At 29.4% G+C, this 19893-nt stretch overlaps 1 protein-coding gene across 1 annotated transcript in view; it reads left to right on the plus strand.

Moving 5' to 3' along the window:
• The window catches only part of LOC122848721 (carbonic anhydrase-related protein 10), a 65998-nt gene extending 50307 nt beyond the window's left edge, over nt 1-15691 (plus strand). The window contains exons 5-9 of the mRNA XM_044146985.1: nt 1787-1882; nt 9322-9388; nt 13686-13840; nt 13975-14149; nt 14938-15691. Of these exons, the coding sequence (XP_044002920.1) occupies nt 1787-1882; nt 9322-9388; nt 13686-13840; nt 13975-14149; nt 14938-14984 (540 nt within the window). The 3' untranslated portion in view covers nt 14985-15691. The remainder of the gene's footprint in view (nt 1-1786; nt 1883-9321; nt 9389-13685; nt 13841-13974; nt 14150-14937) is intronic.
• Nucleotides 15692-19893: the final 4202 nt, after the last annotated feature.

Genomic DNA, 19893 nt, shown 5'->3' on the forward strand with positions numbered 1-19893 from the left:
GTAAATGAATAATACGAATTGACTGCTTGTATCAAATTATCGATTTCGTTATTTTTTTTTTTTTATCGTTTGTCAAGTCATCTTCAGGTAATACTGATTGATTAAATAAAATAATTATAAAATTGAAAATTTTAACAAAACACATTAAAAAACTCTTACACTCTCATTATATTCCATATGGACTATATAGGCTATTATTTATAAATTGAGTTAAAATACACTGTAAAAAAAAAATTCTGTTAAATAGAACTTTTTGTCTTGGAAAAAAAATATTTGAAAAAAGTTAAAAACAGTTTGTTTAAACGTAACAATATGTCTTGTTAAAAAAAATAAATTCTCGATTATATATTTTTTAGATTTAATTTGAGTATTATAAACACTGATCTAAGTCAAATAAGATTTATTCTAAATCACTCATATACTTCATTAAAAACCATTTATTTTTTCTTTCCTCATTTAATTAATATATTTGTTTTGAAAAAACAAAAAATTAAATCTGTTAGATGTATTAGGCATGAAGTTCTGCTTTCTTGCTTTGTAACATATTTGGTTCTTTTAAATGGTTCAATATTAAGTCATTCCAGTATCATTGAAAAATTATGATAATGCTGTACTTACAATTAATATAAAATAATCATTCTATCAACTGTATACATTAAAAAAATATATATTAAGGATTTTTCATGTAATCATCTTTTTCAAATTGCGTTTTGCATATAAAAGCATGATTCATATTTTGCTCGTCAATCGTAGTGGTATGCAAAAAATGTATTATTGACATTATTCCATTCTATCTTATTATGATGATTGAGATTCAAAAAGAACAAAGAATAAGAGCATTGAACACTGCCGCTAGGTAAAAATTCACCACGAGGATAATATCTCCAGGGAATAAAGTGTAAGTTTCTTTGATCAGAAATTCAGACAAGACGCGGAAGAGAGAGAGAGAGAGAAAGATAAAGATAAAGATAAAGAGAGCTTGAAATATCAAAAAAAAAAACATATGTATATATATATAAACATATCATGGACGTATTCGACTTTTTCGAGAGTCCTGCCTTTTATGCATAACTGTCTATAGGTAGACATGTATATTGCAAAAGTGTGTAACAACCTAGATCTATGACGAATTGATGATAAAAAAAAAAAAAAAATGAAATACAGGTATATATAGTTATTCTTCATTTATATATATATAGTTCAATTCGTGAATAGGGTAGCGGATAAAATGAAGATGAAACGTATATATAAAAAGTCGAAAAAAAGGAAGCTAAAAAGTTGAAGTGAAGAAGGAAGAAAAAAAAATGAGAATTCCCAATTTCAGTCGTACTCGTCATGCTTTGATCAGAGCAGTAGATTTACGTTTTACACACTCTCTTTCATCTCTTTTTCTCCTTTATATTTTCCATTTACTTTTATCTCTTTCTTAGGGCAGCTTTCCGTCACGAGTAGGTCTTTGAAGCATGCCTTGTTGCATTGTCGGTATTCCTATCTTTTTTTTTGTAGTCATCCCTCATCCTCTGTTCACCCCACAGGCTTCTTTTTCTCGACGAGATCTTCAAAACCTTCCTTACCTACTTGACTAAGCGCACTTGCCGGGTGCCCACAGAGTACCAGATAATTTATTGTATTCTCGGTTTATCGGTCTTTGACTTACGTCTCTCATATTATTTACCATGTTATTTTTTTTTCTGTTTACATTTTATTTATATTTTTTTGTATTTTCATAAATGTACACACTGACTAATAGGCACTGTCATATCTCTATTTATTTATTTTTTTTCAGATTCAAGTATATGGCTTTAATGCAGAGCTGTATCATAATATGAGTGAAGCACAACACAAAAGCCAGGGCCTTGTTGCCCTTTCTATTATGGTTCAGGTTGGTATACTAAACACAATATTACAATTACGAAAAACGTTTATTGGTCTCAACTTGTATACAATATTTTCTATCTTATTTAACTAAAATAGAACGTCTATTCACCCTCAATGCATGCGACTTTTTTTGTTTTATAATTTTTTTACTGTTGTTCAACAGAAGAACAGTTAGGATTTTCAAATGGCAATATTGAGAAAGCAATATAAAAATTACTATTCACAAGTAGATTTAAACTCTTAGAATAATTTACTTTAAATCTTTTCAATTTTTTTTTAAATAATAATTAATTATAAAGTCAGGTAGCGTTTCTAGTGATAGAATTTCCCCTATGAATATCTCTATAAATGAATGCTTTTTATGTCATTTACGGGCTGACTAATGACGATCGTTTTATCTCATAGATTATGGTAATTTTAGATTAAAAAAACTTAAAAAACAGATGAAAAAATTATGCAGGTCGGTATATACATAAAGATATATATAGGTATATAAAGATATTTTTGTCTCAAAATGATATTATAATTAATTACTGTGTAAAAATTAATTCAAATTGGGCTCAATTTACACCTCTCACAGACGCACACAAGCATAGTCACTCAAAGCAAACATGGGCTCAATCACTCTGTTAAAAATCATTAATTGTGAATTGATCATACAACACAACTCTTAAAGAATAAAATATCAACATGTAAATTATTTTCATCTATTTTTAGATATGTTATTAATCGGGACATAAATGCGAGGTTTACACAGTTGTTGAAAGGTGCTCATGGTAATAATTTTTTCATTAAAAATACGCAACCTTCTCAAGTAATTTTATAGATTTTAAAACAGGATTTTTGATCAGAAAGTTATTCTACTTCGCTAAACTACCGGACAACGACAAGCAATAACAATAAAAATCTTAATTCTTGAAATCTCTAGAGCCAAAACACTATTTAAAAATAACTAAATTATTCATTTAAAAATTGTTAGGAATTATTTTCAAAAATAATAACTAAAAAACTAAAAACTAAAAGAAGCTGTAAAGATCAAACTATTAAGATTTTGTATTAATCAAATATCTACACTGCGAGAAATTTTAACTAAAAAATACTATCATGTTTAAATAAATTACTATAGTGATTTGTAATATTAGTTTTATTTGTGTGACTGACCGCAAGAGATGATATTCTACTAAAATATTTAGTAAAAAATTCGTATCCTCTAGAGCGCGTTGAATAGTACAGTAAATTTTCGTTGTAAATGTATTAGTGTTTACTGTATTTTCAAGAAAATTTTACTATATAATTTAGTAAATTGACACACAATATGACCGCCTGACCCCGTGTTTGATTGATTGATTGACACCAATTTGAGCTTGGCTACCAACACTGGGCCAAGCATTGGCCAAGACTTCCAAAAATTTAATAATTTTATAAAAAAAAAACATTTTTTAATTGTTTAAACAATTTAATTTTTTTATTTATATAATTGATGATTTATTTGACTGAAAAAATTACACCATAAATACTTGACATCACCAGGACTTGAACACAGTATCTCCTAGTTGAAACTCCAGAGCCTTACTTACTTAACTATAGCAGTAACAATTAAAGATGAGGAAAATTTGTTCTACTTAAATTTACATTACAATCATGGCAATCCAAGAATCAACCGACACTCGGCCGATATATAAATTTTATTTTTTTTCCCAATAATTTACCAAGACTTGGCCGATGAACGGTCGATCAATGACTGGCCAGCCCTTAATGAGCTAAGCCTTGGCTTAATCATCAGTTTTGAGTCTTGGATAAATGGCTTGATAAGAGCTGGCCACCTCTTCTTCAACCAATGGTCGGCCAAGCATTGGAATACAAGCCTTGGTAAGCAAATAACCAGCCATGAGTCAGCCAAGCCTTGGCTCATGGATGGCACACGATTGGCTGCCAAGCATTAAGTGCCATTATTGGGACAAGACTTGGCCGTGTTGTAAGTCTTGGCAATTCCTACACGGGACTGGAAAATTGTCATGCAATTTTGAGCCTCTCTACATCGTTATCTATTGCAGGTAGACATGAGGTCAAGCGAGGTTTATTTATTTTATTTTTTATTTTTATTTTATGTAACTAGGGTGCGGTCACCGCTGCGCCTGCATAGGCAATTAGACCTCCGGTTTATTTTGCCGTCCCTTCATTTCCCTCTTCGGGTTCGCAAAAGTGCTTCCCAAAGCATTGAAAATCAAGCTTGACCAGTCCAATCCAATAACATATCACGTGACTTGCTGTTTTGTCCACCTCTTCATCGCACTTGCGACGAGTGTCATCCCGTACTAGTCCTATCCTTTTCAGATGTGCCCTGAGTCTACAGTGTCCCGTTACCAGTCCTACTCCTAGTCTCAGCTTGACACCTAGTCATATTTAATAGCTGCCCAGCTACCTTCCGCTCAGGTTCACCTAGAAAATCGTTTGCCTCGCCTTGGGCTCCTCTCTCCATAATTTTCTATGCACCCTGTGTTGATAGGCGCGAATTTCTGTCGTAACAAAGCAATCCGCAACTCCTACGACTGGTCCCGGCCTATAGAGTCTCAATGCTGAACCTTCACGAGCCAGTTCATCGGCTGTCTCATTACCCTGGAGTCCCGAATATCCCGGTACCCATAAAAGTTTGACCTTGTTTCGCGATGCCAGTAAATCCAATTTCTCCCAGCACTCCCTCACCAAGGCTGATTTGTCTGCTGGTGCGTCAATCGCCAACAGCACTGCTTGACTGTCGGAACAGATACAGATCCTCTTGTTCCTATAGCCACGTTCTAAGTTTATCTCCGCACATACTAGCATCGCGAATACCTCCGCTTGAAAGACCGTACAGATTTCACCCAGAGTAAAATTAGTGTTTAACTGTTCAGGAATGGATCAGAATGTAACGCTGTTTTTTAGGATTCTGATCAGAATCGGATCAGGAAACCTGGTCAGATTGTAAGGTTAAAGCCAGGATACCTGATCAGGAATGGAAACCTGATTTAAAACGGATCAAGTAAATTAAAAAAAAAAACCGTTTTTCATTATTATTTTTTGTTTGACTAATTTACTGAAGCAATGTTGATGATGAAACAGATTGAACGATAAGATTTTATATACCTAACATAACTTAATTTACCTAACCACCGACGGGACGCGAACTCGGAACTTTCAGATTACAACTACGGGCCTTAACACGGTCGGCCATGCCGTCTATCGATGATGGGTTGTGATTTTTTGCTCTCATAAATTACATCAGCTAAAAAAAAAACTTAAATTAGAATTTGCCCGAGTGGAAATTGAATCCGGCTTGGCCGGATCCTGATCCGGATCGGATCCAGTATGGCTAAGGTAATCCGGATCCGGGTTTCCTGACCCTTTTCGGATCCGTTATGGCTAAGGCTAACCGGATCCGGTTTTCCTTACTCTTTCCTGATCCGAATCGGATACAGATTGCCGGACTTTAATCGGACTTTATTTTTTTTTTCAAAGTTATCTCCGGGTTTAGTCAGGTTTGGCTAAGGCTAACCGGATCCGGTTTTCCTTACTCTATCCTGATCCGAATCGGATCCAGATTGCCGGACTTTAATCGGACCTTATTTTTTTTTTCAAAGTTATCTCCGGGTTCAGTCAAGTTTGGCTAAGGCTAACCGGATCCGGCTTTCCTCACTCTTTCCTGATCCGAATCGGATCCAGATTGCCGGACTTTAATCGGACTTTATTTTTTTTTTCAAAGTTATCTCCGGGTTTAGTCAGGTTTGGCTAAGGCTAACCGGATCCGGCTTTCCTTACTCTTTCCTGATCCGAATCGGATCCAGATTGCCGGACTTTAATCGGACTTTATTTTTTTTTTCAAAGTTATCTCCGGGTTTAGTCAGGTTTGGCTAAGGCTAACCGGATCCGGTTTTCCTTACTCTATCCTGATCCGAATCGGATCCAGATTGCCGGACTTTAATCGGACTTTATTTTTTTTTTCAAAGTTATCTCCGGGTTTAGTCAGGTTTGGCTAAGGCTAACCGGATCCGGTTTTCCTTACTCTATCCTGATCCGAATCGGATCCGGAATGCCGGACTTTAATTGAAGTTTGTTTTTTTTGTCAAAGTTAACTTCCGGATTCGGTCAGGCTTGGCTAAGGTAAGCCGGATCCGGTTTCCCTGATTTGAAACGGATCCAACTTAGAAGTATTTGAAAAAAAAAAAAAAAAAAATTAATTTCAGAATGTCATTTTATTTTTTGATAATAATAAATACATTTTTGCATATATATAGTATTAACCATATCAAGTTTTTCTATTGTAATTTTGAAATAACTTTCTACACTTGTAAAGGACTTTTGATTTTATGGATTCCACGTACGCCGCCGTGGTCAATAGGATAGAGTTGCCGACTTTGAACAGCCCCGAGATCGATCCCCGCAAAATCCGGAATTTTAGTTTAGTTTAGGTTGAATTTTCTAAGATAAAAATATTGTTAATAATGATTGTTAAAAAAAATAATTGAAAAAAGCAAATATATTTTTTTTTTTAAATCAAAATTTTTTTAAAACAAAATTCGGATCCGGTTTAAATATAAAATCGGATCCGATTTGGATGTAAAATCGGATCCGATTTGAATGTAAAATCGGATCCGATTTGGACGTAAAATTGGATCCGTTTTGGATGTAAAATCGGATCCGTTTTGGATGTAAAATCGGATCCGATTTAAATGTAATTTCGGATACATAATTTGGTATCCAATTTAGCCACGGTGTCCTTATTGTAACCGGATCCGGTTCACCGGATCCGATTCGGAGCGTAGCCGGCGTTACATTTTCAGTCCGAATCGGATCCGGCCAGCCTGATCCGATTCGGATATGTAATCAGGTAAACCGGATCCGTCCTGGATCCGAATCGGACTGAAATTTCCACTCGGGTGTGACGTGAATTTAACGAAAAAATAAAATATAACATGGTTAAAAAATTGACTCTATATTTTCAAATTTTTTTTTCTGAATAGTCTACCAAAACTATTAACAGTCAAAAACATGCATATTTGTTCACGTATTTTATTTCGAATATTATAGTCGAAAGAAACATTCTAAAGCAAACTTTTTTATTTCCATTATTAAACTTTTTATCTAACGGCCAATCGCCGGCGTTCTTACATAAGTAATTTTTTCGCGTAATTACCATATGGCGTAATTTTTTTTCGTATTCATTCGTAGACAGAGTTTATTCGCTAGTATATTTATTGCAGTCATTCAAATTATTTAAATAAATTTTTCATAGTCGTTATACATGTATATACGTAGCCAGGATGTATTCACGCTGACTCCATGTATTTCGAATAAAAATATATTTTGTATTTATTGTTTTGGTTCCAAGGTATAAAATAAACAATAATAAACAAACATTTCTAGTCATGCAATGAGACGAGACGAGACTGGACGAGAGTCAGCTTCCGCTCGTCTTGAATATTCTCGTCTTTTGTCAGATACCTCTTGTCTCGTTTCAACTTCAAAATTTTTAATTCGACAATCTCTTTTTTTAATACGAGAACTAGTGGGCGCCCTTTTTTTTATTCACAATATACAGACAGTTCCCTAAAAATCACGATAAAAGTCATTCATGTTGTCATTTTTGATTTATCAACTTTGTCAAAATAGTAATATAATTATCATTTATTTTTAAATTAAAATTTATATTAGTAATATAATCGAAGCTTTGTTTATTTTCTTCTGAAATAAATGTTTTTTTTGCACAAAGAATGCGCTCAACACAATCTTATGGCTTTTATACTTGCTTTTACGGGTTGGAGATGGGCGGTATTTGAACTCGTAACATCTCGTACCGATCCGTTCCTGACCAGGTATCCTTATTCTAACTGTTTGATCTGGTCAGGTATTTTGATCCGATTCACATACGAATCTTAGAATTAAGCGTTACATACTGATCGGCCCCACTAGGTTGCCACAGTCGGTTTGAAATCAGGTCCCTTAATCAAAATCGGATCCAAATCTGATTTCAATTTCCACTCGGCGATAAATTCAAATTTAAAAATAATATTACAATACTGACTAGCTGAGTTAAAGAAGAAACGTTATAAAACAATTAAAGTTTTCCGGTTCAAAATCTTCGTATCGTATGGTTGATGAATCGTTGTTATTATTTCACTATTCTGTTTGGATAAAGTCATAAAAAGAATATGTCTCAGTGTAAATTTATTACAGTTTTCGTTGTTTAACATTTCTGATAGATAAATTGATTTAGAAAATAATTATAAAAAAATTAATAAAAAATGAGTAAATAATTCAAACATTTTTGTTTCATAGTGAAAATATTTTATAAACGATGTACATAAACTATTTTCTAAATGAGCATTTAATTTTCAAAAGGTACGAACGAGTTAATAAGTAAGCCCACGGCAGAAGTACACGAGATTTGCTGCTGCGAGTAAGGAATAAATATGCCATGACCCCTGGGGATTTTAATGACGCTAAGAGAATTTAAAAATAATATATTTCTCAGCTGACCTTTTCATGGTTTATATAATCGTTCATGGAAATGATATTTATCAAGTAAATTAAAAATTTCCCCATTTTATCAAGTAAATTAAAAAGTAATATATTTGACATTTACTTTTTTTAGAGTAATTCGTTTATATACCGAGTTAAATATATGTATATACTGCAAGATAAAATATATATATATGAATGTATAGAAGGAAATGAAACCACACTGGATTTTTCACTGAGTTTGTGCTTTTTGCGTGAAACAATCTTGACGACTGTAATTCAGATGGATTATACCTTTGGGACAATACTACATTGTACGGGGACCAATATTCACCGTAAATGAATGAGTACATCCACCTTTCCTGTCGTTTTATCAAAAAACTTTTAAGATGGATTGATGATAGATATTGTATATACAAACTATCGTATTTTATATATTTTCATTTATACACAACCAAAACTTACGTTCATATATATTAATTTTTTTTTTCTTTCTGTAAATTGAATATACATAATACCTGACAAGCTATTAATCGGTAGAATTGTCATTTTTTTTAAAGTCAGATCATAATTAGAGTGTATTCCCGGTACTCAAATGTGTATACTAAACATGATCTCAATTACATGAAATTTTTTCCTTTTTTTTTAATGTTGTCCTACTTCACAGAAGACTAGAAATACTGTATTCCGTATTTTCATATACAGTTTTTGTGCTTAATTATTATTGATTATCTCTCAATTATTTCTCAAAATCTTCTTACTACTATACCTGATAGTAAATTAAATTTGAATATAGTAGTTTTTTATTGAACGTTTTGGGCAATTCTTGTTGAGTACCATCATTACTGTCTGCAAATATGATCACTTTTATTAAATTCTCTACTTCACGTAATTTACATGTAATTTAATTTTGAATATAAACTAAAATTATGATAATTTTATTTTCAGCTTGGTGAAAAACCGAATCCAGAACTTCGAATTATAACCAGTGTATTCAACAAAGTTCAATACCGAAGTAAGTGTAAAAAAAAATTATATATTTTTTAAATTAGTGAATATATGAATTTTTTATTTCACGAAGATAAAAGATAATTTTCAAAAAATGTCGCTGATGAGAATCTTCAGTAATTTGAATGGTATAATTTGTGACCAAAATCATAAAGTATGACATTTCCATGAGATAGTTGAAAAGAGGCAAGCGCAATTAGTACAGGCATTCTGAAGATTCATCATCATCATATATATTTTTTTTCTCTGCAGCTTTTTTTTTGCTTCATTCTGGCATAACTTTTTGCACTACGAGTAGCACATCAGATGGAGCCGCGTTTTACACATGAGATAACTCGCGTAGCATCCGGTACATCACATATATGGAGGCGAGTGAAAACTAGCAAGAGCAAGTCTCATCCGGGACCAAGCAGAGTATATGTGGATAATAAATAAAATGCCATGTGAAAAATAACTTACTGAGTGAATGAAATATAAAAAAATAAAAATAGAAAAATATCATATATAAAATAAAATTAAAAAAACATACTGAATGCCATACTGAATACTCCAAATGAAAATTAAACAAAAATTGTGTGTACGTACACAAGCATGTACAGGTATAGAATATTTTTTCATCTGAGCATATACATATATAGTAAAAAGAATGTTTTATTTTCGAGCAGTATAGCAAATTTTAGACTATGACTTTTGGTTTTCATTAATCAATTAATTTATAATCACAAGAATTTCTTTGTATATATCAATATAAATATATATATAATGAACGAGTTTACCAATTACATAATGGATGTCAGCCCATTGGATTTATTTGTGAATTTTTTTGTTTCTTTTCTAGCTGAAAATATATACCGAAAATAAGCTTCAGTTTTTTTCTATAATTTTTTTTCACATATATTGAATAATATTAAATGCGATATTAAAAAAAAAAGTTTGTTTTTTTATTTATTCTTTCATCCTGTTTTAATGATTTTTTTTCCTTTATTTTTATCTTGACTGTAACTAAATAAATTTTTTTTAATTTTATCGGAGAAGTATTTCAGAGCTAGAGATTTCGAAATGTCACCCTATTGGTCACGGCTATATATAAATTTTTTAATACTATGAATCTGTCGAAAAAAGCAATGTTGCCATCAGATTTCGTTTTTTAATCCTTCATATCTGATATATCTCGTTGGAAGATCAGAGAAAATTTTGGTTAAAATTTTTATTCCCATTGGGTACTCATGAAAATGTCAAGATTCCAGGAAATATTAGATTGCATGGTAGAGAATAGCATAAAATAAAGATTCTCATAAAAGATAAAATTTTAATCGATATTATTTGCAATAGTAAGTTCAACTATAGATATAAACGTGAACTTGTTAAGATTCATAACATGCTGAAACTTATATTTGACAATATTTATTCTCTCAATTATAGATTAAATGAAACGGTATTTTTACTGAAATATTTTTACAAAAAGATTAATAGCAGTTTATGGAACTAAACAATAAAGTATATCGGTTTGGAATATATTAATATTATAATTTGTGAGAGTCCAATATCTAAAGTGAACCTCAATATATTTGACATCTTGTAACTGCCTGTTGACTTGCTCGTGATAGAAAAACCTGCACCTCAGTATCACCTTATAATATACCATCACTATATTGTTGTGTCTGATAAATAACGATAAATAATATATGAACATCTATAAAGCATTTTATGGGAAGTGTTTCAAGTTTTTTTAAGCTTCAAAAACACTTTTAAACTTTCACAAATTATTTTATAATTTTACATTTTTTAGAAATATTCTAAAAAAAAAGAGAATTAAGGAGTTTCAAGGAATTTAGATTAAGATAATTTTTGACTGTCTCGGGAGGGTTGAAGATAATTTATAAAATTTTAACATATATTCAAAATTTGTATAGGTCAAAATATTTATTTTTTAGTATGGCTCAAATATTTTTCAAATACGAAGTTAATAAAAATTCATAAACTCAGTCAGCTAAGGGAGAAGAGAATGACTCTACAATTCTACACGAAATACCCCATACATAAATTTTTTTTACTATTGACGTTCTGGAAATTTCACTCAGATGGTTTTTCTTACGAATGACTTACATTTTAAGTCAACTACATATATAAATGTTAAGCTTTGAAATCTGACCCACAAATGAATCAATTTGTAAGACCTAGATATACACATTATGCCATTGGATCAAACTAACAACCCCGAGTTACTTAATTTTCATTTTTCTCTCAAAATTTGTTTATTGTTCCACATATACATGTATATATGAGTACTCTCTTTCCTTATAATTTAATCATATAGGTTCATATTTTGATCAACAGGTTGAGCGATCATCATCATGAAATTAAAGTAAAAACACACTAGTAAAAATATAAAGACAAAAAAGACTTTGGTAATAGTCAACCTACTAGAGAGCCTTCATTACTTCGTATTTTTCAAAAATTGATATTTGATTACTCCATTTTTTTTAGCAAAAATATCGGTCTCAAAAAACTTTATTTCCCGCTAACATATTTCCATGGAACTTTACCCTCACTGTGTATTGGAATGAGTCAGTCAAAGAGGAAGTTTCATTTTGTATGTTTGTATGTGTGGATGAGAGAGCCTCCCTCGTGAAAAAAACGCTGGAGTTGTAAATATCAACAGCTCACTTCGATAGTTTAGGGGAAAATTCAATGAACAAAAATTCATAGTAAATTATTATTCTTATAAATTTTAAAGAAAAAACAAAAAATTTGAAAACAACAAATGTACAATAATCATTTAAAAAAAAAAAAAAAACAAAAAACGATTTTCTGCTTACAGAAATCACGACTTATACATAATTAAAAAAAAAATTGAATCAAGTTTGTAGATATTAAATGACGCTTGATTCGAACTTTTTGGAGTGTCTACCTCTATTAGGTTGAGAGACATGTCATAATTTTAGTTTTCTGCACCAATACGTGGGCTGAGTCTTTAGCTAAAAGAAATATACAAACTCTTTTGTTGTGATTTGTTTATCTTTTTGTATCATTTTTATACATATATACATATAAAAAATGAAGGTTACGTTAATGCGTTTCATTAATCATACCGCATACGGACAGCTTTCAACGATTATATATAATTCTTCTATACGTAGGTGCACGCATTTGTATGCAGCTGCATAAGTATTATACACATACGTCATGCATGTATATGTAAAAGCACGGAAACAGTTAATATTCCTTATCAAGTTGTCGTATTATTAAATTTGTCATTTTCAAATTTTGAGATAAATACAATTCTTACACACTATAATCGAATTACTTTTTTTTCATTCATTTGTAAACTTTCAACAATTTTTAACTGAACATCTAAATGAAAAAACCGTGTAAATAAAAAAAAAAAAAAAACTGGCAAAATAAAGTATGATTGATTAAGCATATATAATCAAGGATAGATTGATATAAATGCGGTCAACAGCTGACGTCTTTGTTAATGTGTTGATATAAAAAAATAAATCAACTAATATAATCACATTTAGATAAAAATCTGTACTGTCGATTCAATGCGAAATTTTTATGTTTCTGTAGTATATTTGTTGTTCGTGTTTACAAATTGCTAAAAGAAAAGAAGAAAAAAAATGAGTTGATGCATTCAAGCTGAACCTAACGGATTAGAGGTAGACCTCAGCCAACTTGAGCTGTTATATATAAAAGGGTGGTTTTAGGCATTTCTCTCGCACGTCTTCAAATTTTATATGTATGTATACGGACTTCTGAATTTGCTATATGTAGCCAATTTTGTATAGATACAACATGTGAATATGTTTACGAATCGAGCCTTGCGATAAACCATATATATATATTTATTTTTCTATCTCACGTGTCTTTTAGTTTTGCATTCCTCTTGGCTCACAACTACCCTCGCAGACCCCAAAAAAAAAAAAAAAAAAATCTTTATATGTATATACTTTGAATATTTCCCTACAATTTAAACATGAAAAAAACCAAACATATTTTTTTATGTATTTATTTACATTCAAAATAATATTATCATAAATAAAAAAAAATAGGCCAAATAAAATTGAAATAATTTTCCAAACAAATGTTTATTATAAATGAATCCATATTATTTATTAAAATAGGGTTGGCACTTAGTGTCACAACAGGGGTCTCATTTAATTGTTATTTACTCTTCTTACTGTTAAAACATTTATTATGATTGTTATGATAAAGGGGAATATAAATAAAGTGATGAATGATTTGACAATAGAGTTATATATGATGTTGAATATATTTATATAATAATTGCTTGGTTACAGCACAAACAGCTCCAGTGGGTCATCTATCCTTGAGAGAACTCCTCCCGGAAACTGATGGCTACATGACGTATGAGGGTAGCACAACACATCCTGGCTGTTGGGAAACTGCTGTCTGGCTAATACTCAACAAGCCAATCTACATCAGTGCACAAGAGGTAGACTAGTTTTTTTTTTTCATTTGATGTAAAATCAAATATTCAGTTTTACTTTGTTTTCTTTCCTTTATGTAAAAAATATTCAACATTCAATGCCAGATGGTATAAATATAAAAAATAAAAAATATTTTCAGCTCTATGCATTGAGAAGACTGATGCAAGGAACTGAATTAACACCAAAAGCGCCACTAGGTAATAATGCAAGACCATTGCAGGGTCTTCATCATAGAACGATTCGAACAAATATTGATTTTCGTAAACCACCTGATTCAAAATGTCCATCAATGACACCAGACACACGATACAGAGGTAACGCATAAATTTTACAATAAAAATTTATTATTATTTCAAGCTGGAAAATTTTGTTTTTTCATAAACACAAGTCGAAAAAATATATACAAATTATATTTCTCTTATATTAAAAATCAATATAACTACACTCAAAAAAAAAAGGCATACAAATTATAAGTATACTGTGAATAAATTTCATATGTATATAATATTCCTAATATAAGTTTTGACACAAAAAATATTAAAAATATAAATTAAATATATCTATATAAAAGATATTCAAATTTGTGTACATGCACAAATATAAATGTGATTAATATTAAATTTTAAAGTAAACTATAAATATTACATCTAATATAATTGGAATATATTTTTTCTACTTAGTAGATTGAATTATTAATCATTTTATAATTTTAAATTCAAGTAATTTTTTTTTTTTCGAAAGAATTATTTTGCTCGAGTTAAGAAATAAATGATAGTTACAACAAAATAATTGTTTCGTTATATATCAAGAGAAAAAGGACTTATAGTTAAATATGAAGCTTACTAAACCTTTTTTTATGCATCACTACTGTTGGTTCAATGAATAATCTTTTTAAATTCAAGCAATTTTTACTTCTGAAATTATTGCAATATTAAATTATGAAAAGTTCTTCAGCTTTATAATAAATTTTTTTTTTAATAGAATTTTATTCATTCAGTCATAAGAAGTATTAAGTTCAGTGTATTCATCAAAATAATATGAAGAATATTAATAAAAAAACACATTTATTGTCAAGTTTGAAAATATGAATTTTTCTTTGCAGCAAATACGTGGCAAGACGATGGCTCACTAACGCATAATGTCGTTTGAATAATTATTATCTATCGAGTAAATTATAAATTACTGAATATAAAAAAAAAAAAAAAAACAAAAGAAAAAAATCAAAGTAATTAATTAAAAAAGACAGCAGCAGTGCTTTAAAGTAAAATCAAAAATACATACCTACATCATCCATTACAATTATATCATAAAAAAAAAAAAAAAAAAAATCAATAATCAACAGAGCTTTATGTGTTCCAATATAAATAAATAGTTATATTTATAAAAATACAGTCAAAAAATAAAACGAAAAATATAATGATTGAAAAATATAAATTGACAGATTATTGTCACTTATTATGCAGACAAAAGGAACATTGAAAAATTTATATATATATTTACACATATAAAAAAAAGTGTTAAAGTCTACAACGTTTCCCGTCATCAGCATAACTTGATCTCAAGAGACAGTTTGTATATCTGTAAAGATGGTAATTAAATTTGAAAAGTGTCCCTCGTGAATGTCCCTTGAAAGCGTGAACGAATACGATGAGGAAAGTTACTGACAGAATATAAAACCAGCAAAGTTACCCTAGTCAGCAATTTTGTAATCGTCAACGGGAACATGACTAATGAAATGACGTTAAAGAGGTTTAATTAAGAAACAAAAAACTCTTTAGAAAAAAAAAAAAAAAATGAAAATATTAAGATAGACCAAAAATATACAGCATGTAGTTTTCGGAAGAAAAAAAAATAATTAAATAAACAAAAAGAAATAAAATTAGATAAAATAATCCAATGCTTTTGTATATAAAAATTCACTTATACTTGTATAGGCAAGAATAAAAAATTTAGAAATTTGTATAGAAAATAAATTGTACATGAAAAAAAAAAAAAAAAAGAAAAAAAAAAAAGCCATTTACTTAAATTGTAACGAGGTAAAATATTGTGGTTAAGAAATAAAACATAATAATAAACAAGAAGTTATATTGTAAAAAAAAAAAAGTTTTTTTTTCACTTTATTCTATTTTTTAAATTTTGTTCCCATTATTTTGATAATAATAACAATAATTATACAGGTAAAATAACAAGAAGATAATTACTGAATGCCGAATAAATAAACACAAAAACAAATTATAAAAGTAAAAAAATAATATGTTAACCAATATTTGAAGGGAAGAAAAAAAATAAAATAATATATACAATTCTGTATTTAACTGAGGCGTTCCTTAACGTGCCGATCGATTTTACAAATGGATAAAGCTCTCCAGTTCACTACACGTTGTGTAACATGTAATTTGAACAATGACGTATAATTCCTTATTCTGAAAATTATATAGGATACAGTCTTCTTGAATCTACTTGGTGAATTATAGGATAGCGCTTGAGTAAGTGGATATATATATATATGAGTGTAATGATCTGATGGGATTTGTCTTCACAATCAACATGTAATTAGTTTGAATTATTCTAAAAAAGGTTTATTGAAATTATTGAAAAATCTTGATAGAATTTATTTCGAGGAAGTAAATTTAAAAAAAATCTAATTCGAATTACAAAATCTGTATATTTTATTTGATAAATTCTTCTAATATATTATTAAATATAAAGGTTGTATACATATAGATGTTTGGCGTTTTTCTATATATTTTTTAATATAATTTTTGATAGATTTACCCATTCATCATACCACATTTAATTCCAGACGGAGGCTTACTAGTATTGTCACGCATGATTTCGCATCAGTTGTGTACTTAAGCTATTCTCATTCAAAAACTTTTTTATGATTAAATATTGTCGATGAAAAAAAAAGGTAGAAAGTATATCTAAAACTAAATGGGATGTTGCCTCTCGTATATGTTCTCATGTCTAATATATTAAACCAATAATTAAGACTGGTAACAATGAAAGAAAACAATCAGAAATTAAAATAGCTGATGTTTTGTACTGGTAATAAATAATGTCCAGTACGAAAAAGTTTCAATGCACCAGCTATTTGCCGGAAAATTCGTCAAGAAGTAAAAGTTCAAGGCCTGAATAAATAGAGATATATAATAGTGGCTAAATGATGGAAAAATCAACAGACCAGGAGAAAAAAAATATAAAATGTGCTTGCAAAGCTTAAAACTCGGTATATAGTGGTTAAAATAAAATGATAAAAAATGAGCAAAAGACAAGAAAGAGATGATGGGTCGAGGTGGAAGACAGACAAGGTCAAAATGAGTCTTGTATGCACTTTTCTCAGTATATCACAGATTTTCTGTAATATATGCTCGAAAGTCAAGTGACTCAAGTTACTTGCATGTAAATTAAGGGGTTAATTCTGAAAGCGTTCTTCACTGAATAGCATAATTTTAAATAACATGAAGATCACTGTTGGCTATTTTTTAAATGACAATATGCTCATCTCAGCTATTATGCGATAGCTATATAGAGTGTATACTTAACTCGAAATAGATGGCTCATTTTCTAGGTTTATCCATCAGATAATATTATAATAATAAAAAATTATCTGAAAAAAAAAAAGTGTTTGATAAATTTTTTTTATTTTTTTTTTAATGTAATCAACTGCACCAAAGTCATGAAAAAAATCGATTAGAACCAGATCAAACCCATAAAAAAAGTTTTAATTTTCAAAAAGTTACTTTTTCTCTCAGTGATATGATGGTTTGTAGGTGAATATATAAAGGCATTAAAACTTATCGTTCACTTTAGCGCCTGGATATAGATCCCCTCGTGGTTAGTTTAGTCAGTTGAAAAAAAAAAAAAATCACCATCGAAAAGTGGTAAGGCGAAATAGCCAATAGATGAGTTGGCAGGAAAGAGCTTAGCTTTGCGTGTTGGTCTTAATCATGATTCCAGTAACGCGCGCACTTTTGCTTCTTTCTGAAAAATTATGGATACCATTATACGTATAAAAGATTAGAGGATCCCGTAAGATTTTTATTACATCATTTCGATGCTTCTTCGATGGATGTATTAAGGTAGATTATATATGTATGTATATATATATATATATACTATATTATATATAGATATAGGTATATATATATGCAAGTATAAATATTAAATATATATATAGTATATATTATATATTCATGTATGTACAAATATAATATCAGCTAAAAGGATTAAAAAAAAGAAATTTCATAAAACTGTAGATTCATATGAGTCAAATATCAGTCGTTCATTAAATTTAAATTTTTTGAAGTGATTATTTGTAACTTTAATTGACCTAAGTAGAACAACTCAGGTTTTAGTCGAACTTTTTTTTTTTCCAGTGATGTTTTGAAATAATATTTTGTAGTCCAAGTATAAAATTTTGATGAATACGTTAAACAAATATAAAAATATTTTTTTTTTTTTTTTATTATATTAATAAAAATATTTTTTGATGTTGTTTATATTACTAGTTTAGAAGTGTAAAAGTTTAAGTCATTTTGAGATTACAACAATCATTTCATATCACGTGTGATCACCGACTTATCTTATTTTTCTAATAAACTTAATTAAAAAATGAAATTTCATTTGAATAAATATAATAAATTCATTTTTCTCATATGAATCTAATTTAATTAAAGCTTTCAATGATAAAATAAAAAAAAAACAAGAACGAAAATTCTACCAAGTAGAAATTATTTTTTTCCTGTGGATACTGAATAGAAACTGGCATTTCGTCTTAGCTCATTATTTTCTATACTCCCTTTATTACAAGGCTCATGTAAGGCCGCAGAAATCAACGGGCACAAGCTTGTGTCAAAGGCTCCCTGCTTAAAAATAACACAATTAAATAGATAAACACCTAAATTTTAAAATTCAACAGCACACAGAGAAGGATATGTTAAAAATTTTCTTCATATTAGCAAATTTTTTCTTGGAACTTTTTTGTCTTAAGTTGAAAAAAAAAATAATTAATTCGAGAAAAAATGTCTTGTTTTGAAAAAATATTTTTTTTCAATTTGAGACAAATTATTTTTTTTTTTTTTAAATATAGAATTAATTTAAGAAAACTTGTGATAAACTCAAGAATATTTTGTCTTTTGTTTTGAGGAAAAATTTGCAAAAAAAAAATGACATATACCTCAATTTGAAAGACAATTCATTCGATTTAAGGCAACAAGTGTTCAAGTTGAGAGAAAATTTGCTAAACTAAAATAATATATACCTCAATTCAAAACAATATTGATTTTTTTTATAAAAAATATTTATTAATTAAAATAACTTGAGAATTAAATTAAAGCAACAAACGATCAATTTGAGAAAAAACTTCCTAAAATGAAATGACATAACCCTCAATTTGAAAGAAGAGTCATTCAATTTAAAGCAATGAGCGATCAAGTTGAGAGAAAATTTGCTAAAATAAAATAATATATGCCTCAATTCAAAACAGTTGCAGCAGCTCTAACTCTACGTTTTTTTTTTATCTGTTCTGTCACTGGGAAATTTTTCATCATCTATAATTTTTCTTCGATTCTTCTTTAATTTGTCTCTAAAAAATCTCTTTTCGTCTCACAAACACGATTTAGGAGAGATTTTTATGAGATCTCAAAAGATCTTAATTTTTTTATATATATATTATAAATAGAAATTCTCAGGTTTTAACAGTATCTCAATGGTTAATATGATATAGCGTCGTGGAATCTCCGTGGGAGGTCCGTACGGTATATTTTTGTTCAATTATTTTCGTTTATTTTAATTATCAAACAAGGCCATATTAAAATTTTCAGACTCGCCAGATTCAATTCCGACCCCGATCAAAAATTGATGAAGTTACCTTATTTGAAGAATCGATCAGTGATCAAGATCTAATCAATATTTGATCAAGATGCTTTTTCGCATCTAAATTCAAGCTAACTTGACCAGGATAGCATCAGGTAAGGACAACATATCCTGAAGAAGGGCAACCTGGTCAAATCTTGATTAGGAATGTATCTTTGTTATTTATTTATAAACTAATTTT

This window comes from Aphidius gifuensis, linkage group LG1, assembly GCF_014905175.1.
Source record: "Aphidius gifuensis isolate YNYX2018 linkage group LG1, ASM1490517v1, whole genome shotgun sequence".
NCBI classification, from domain to species: domain Eukaryota; kingdom Metazoa; phylum Arthropoda; class Insecta; order Hymenoptera; family Braconidae; genus Aphidius; species Aphidius gifuensis.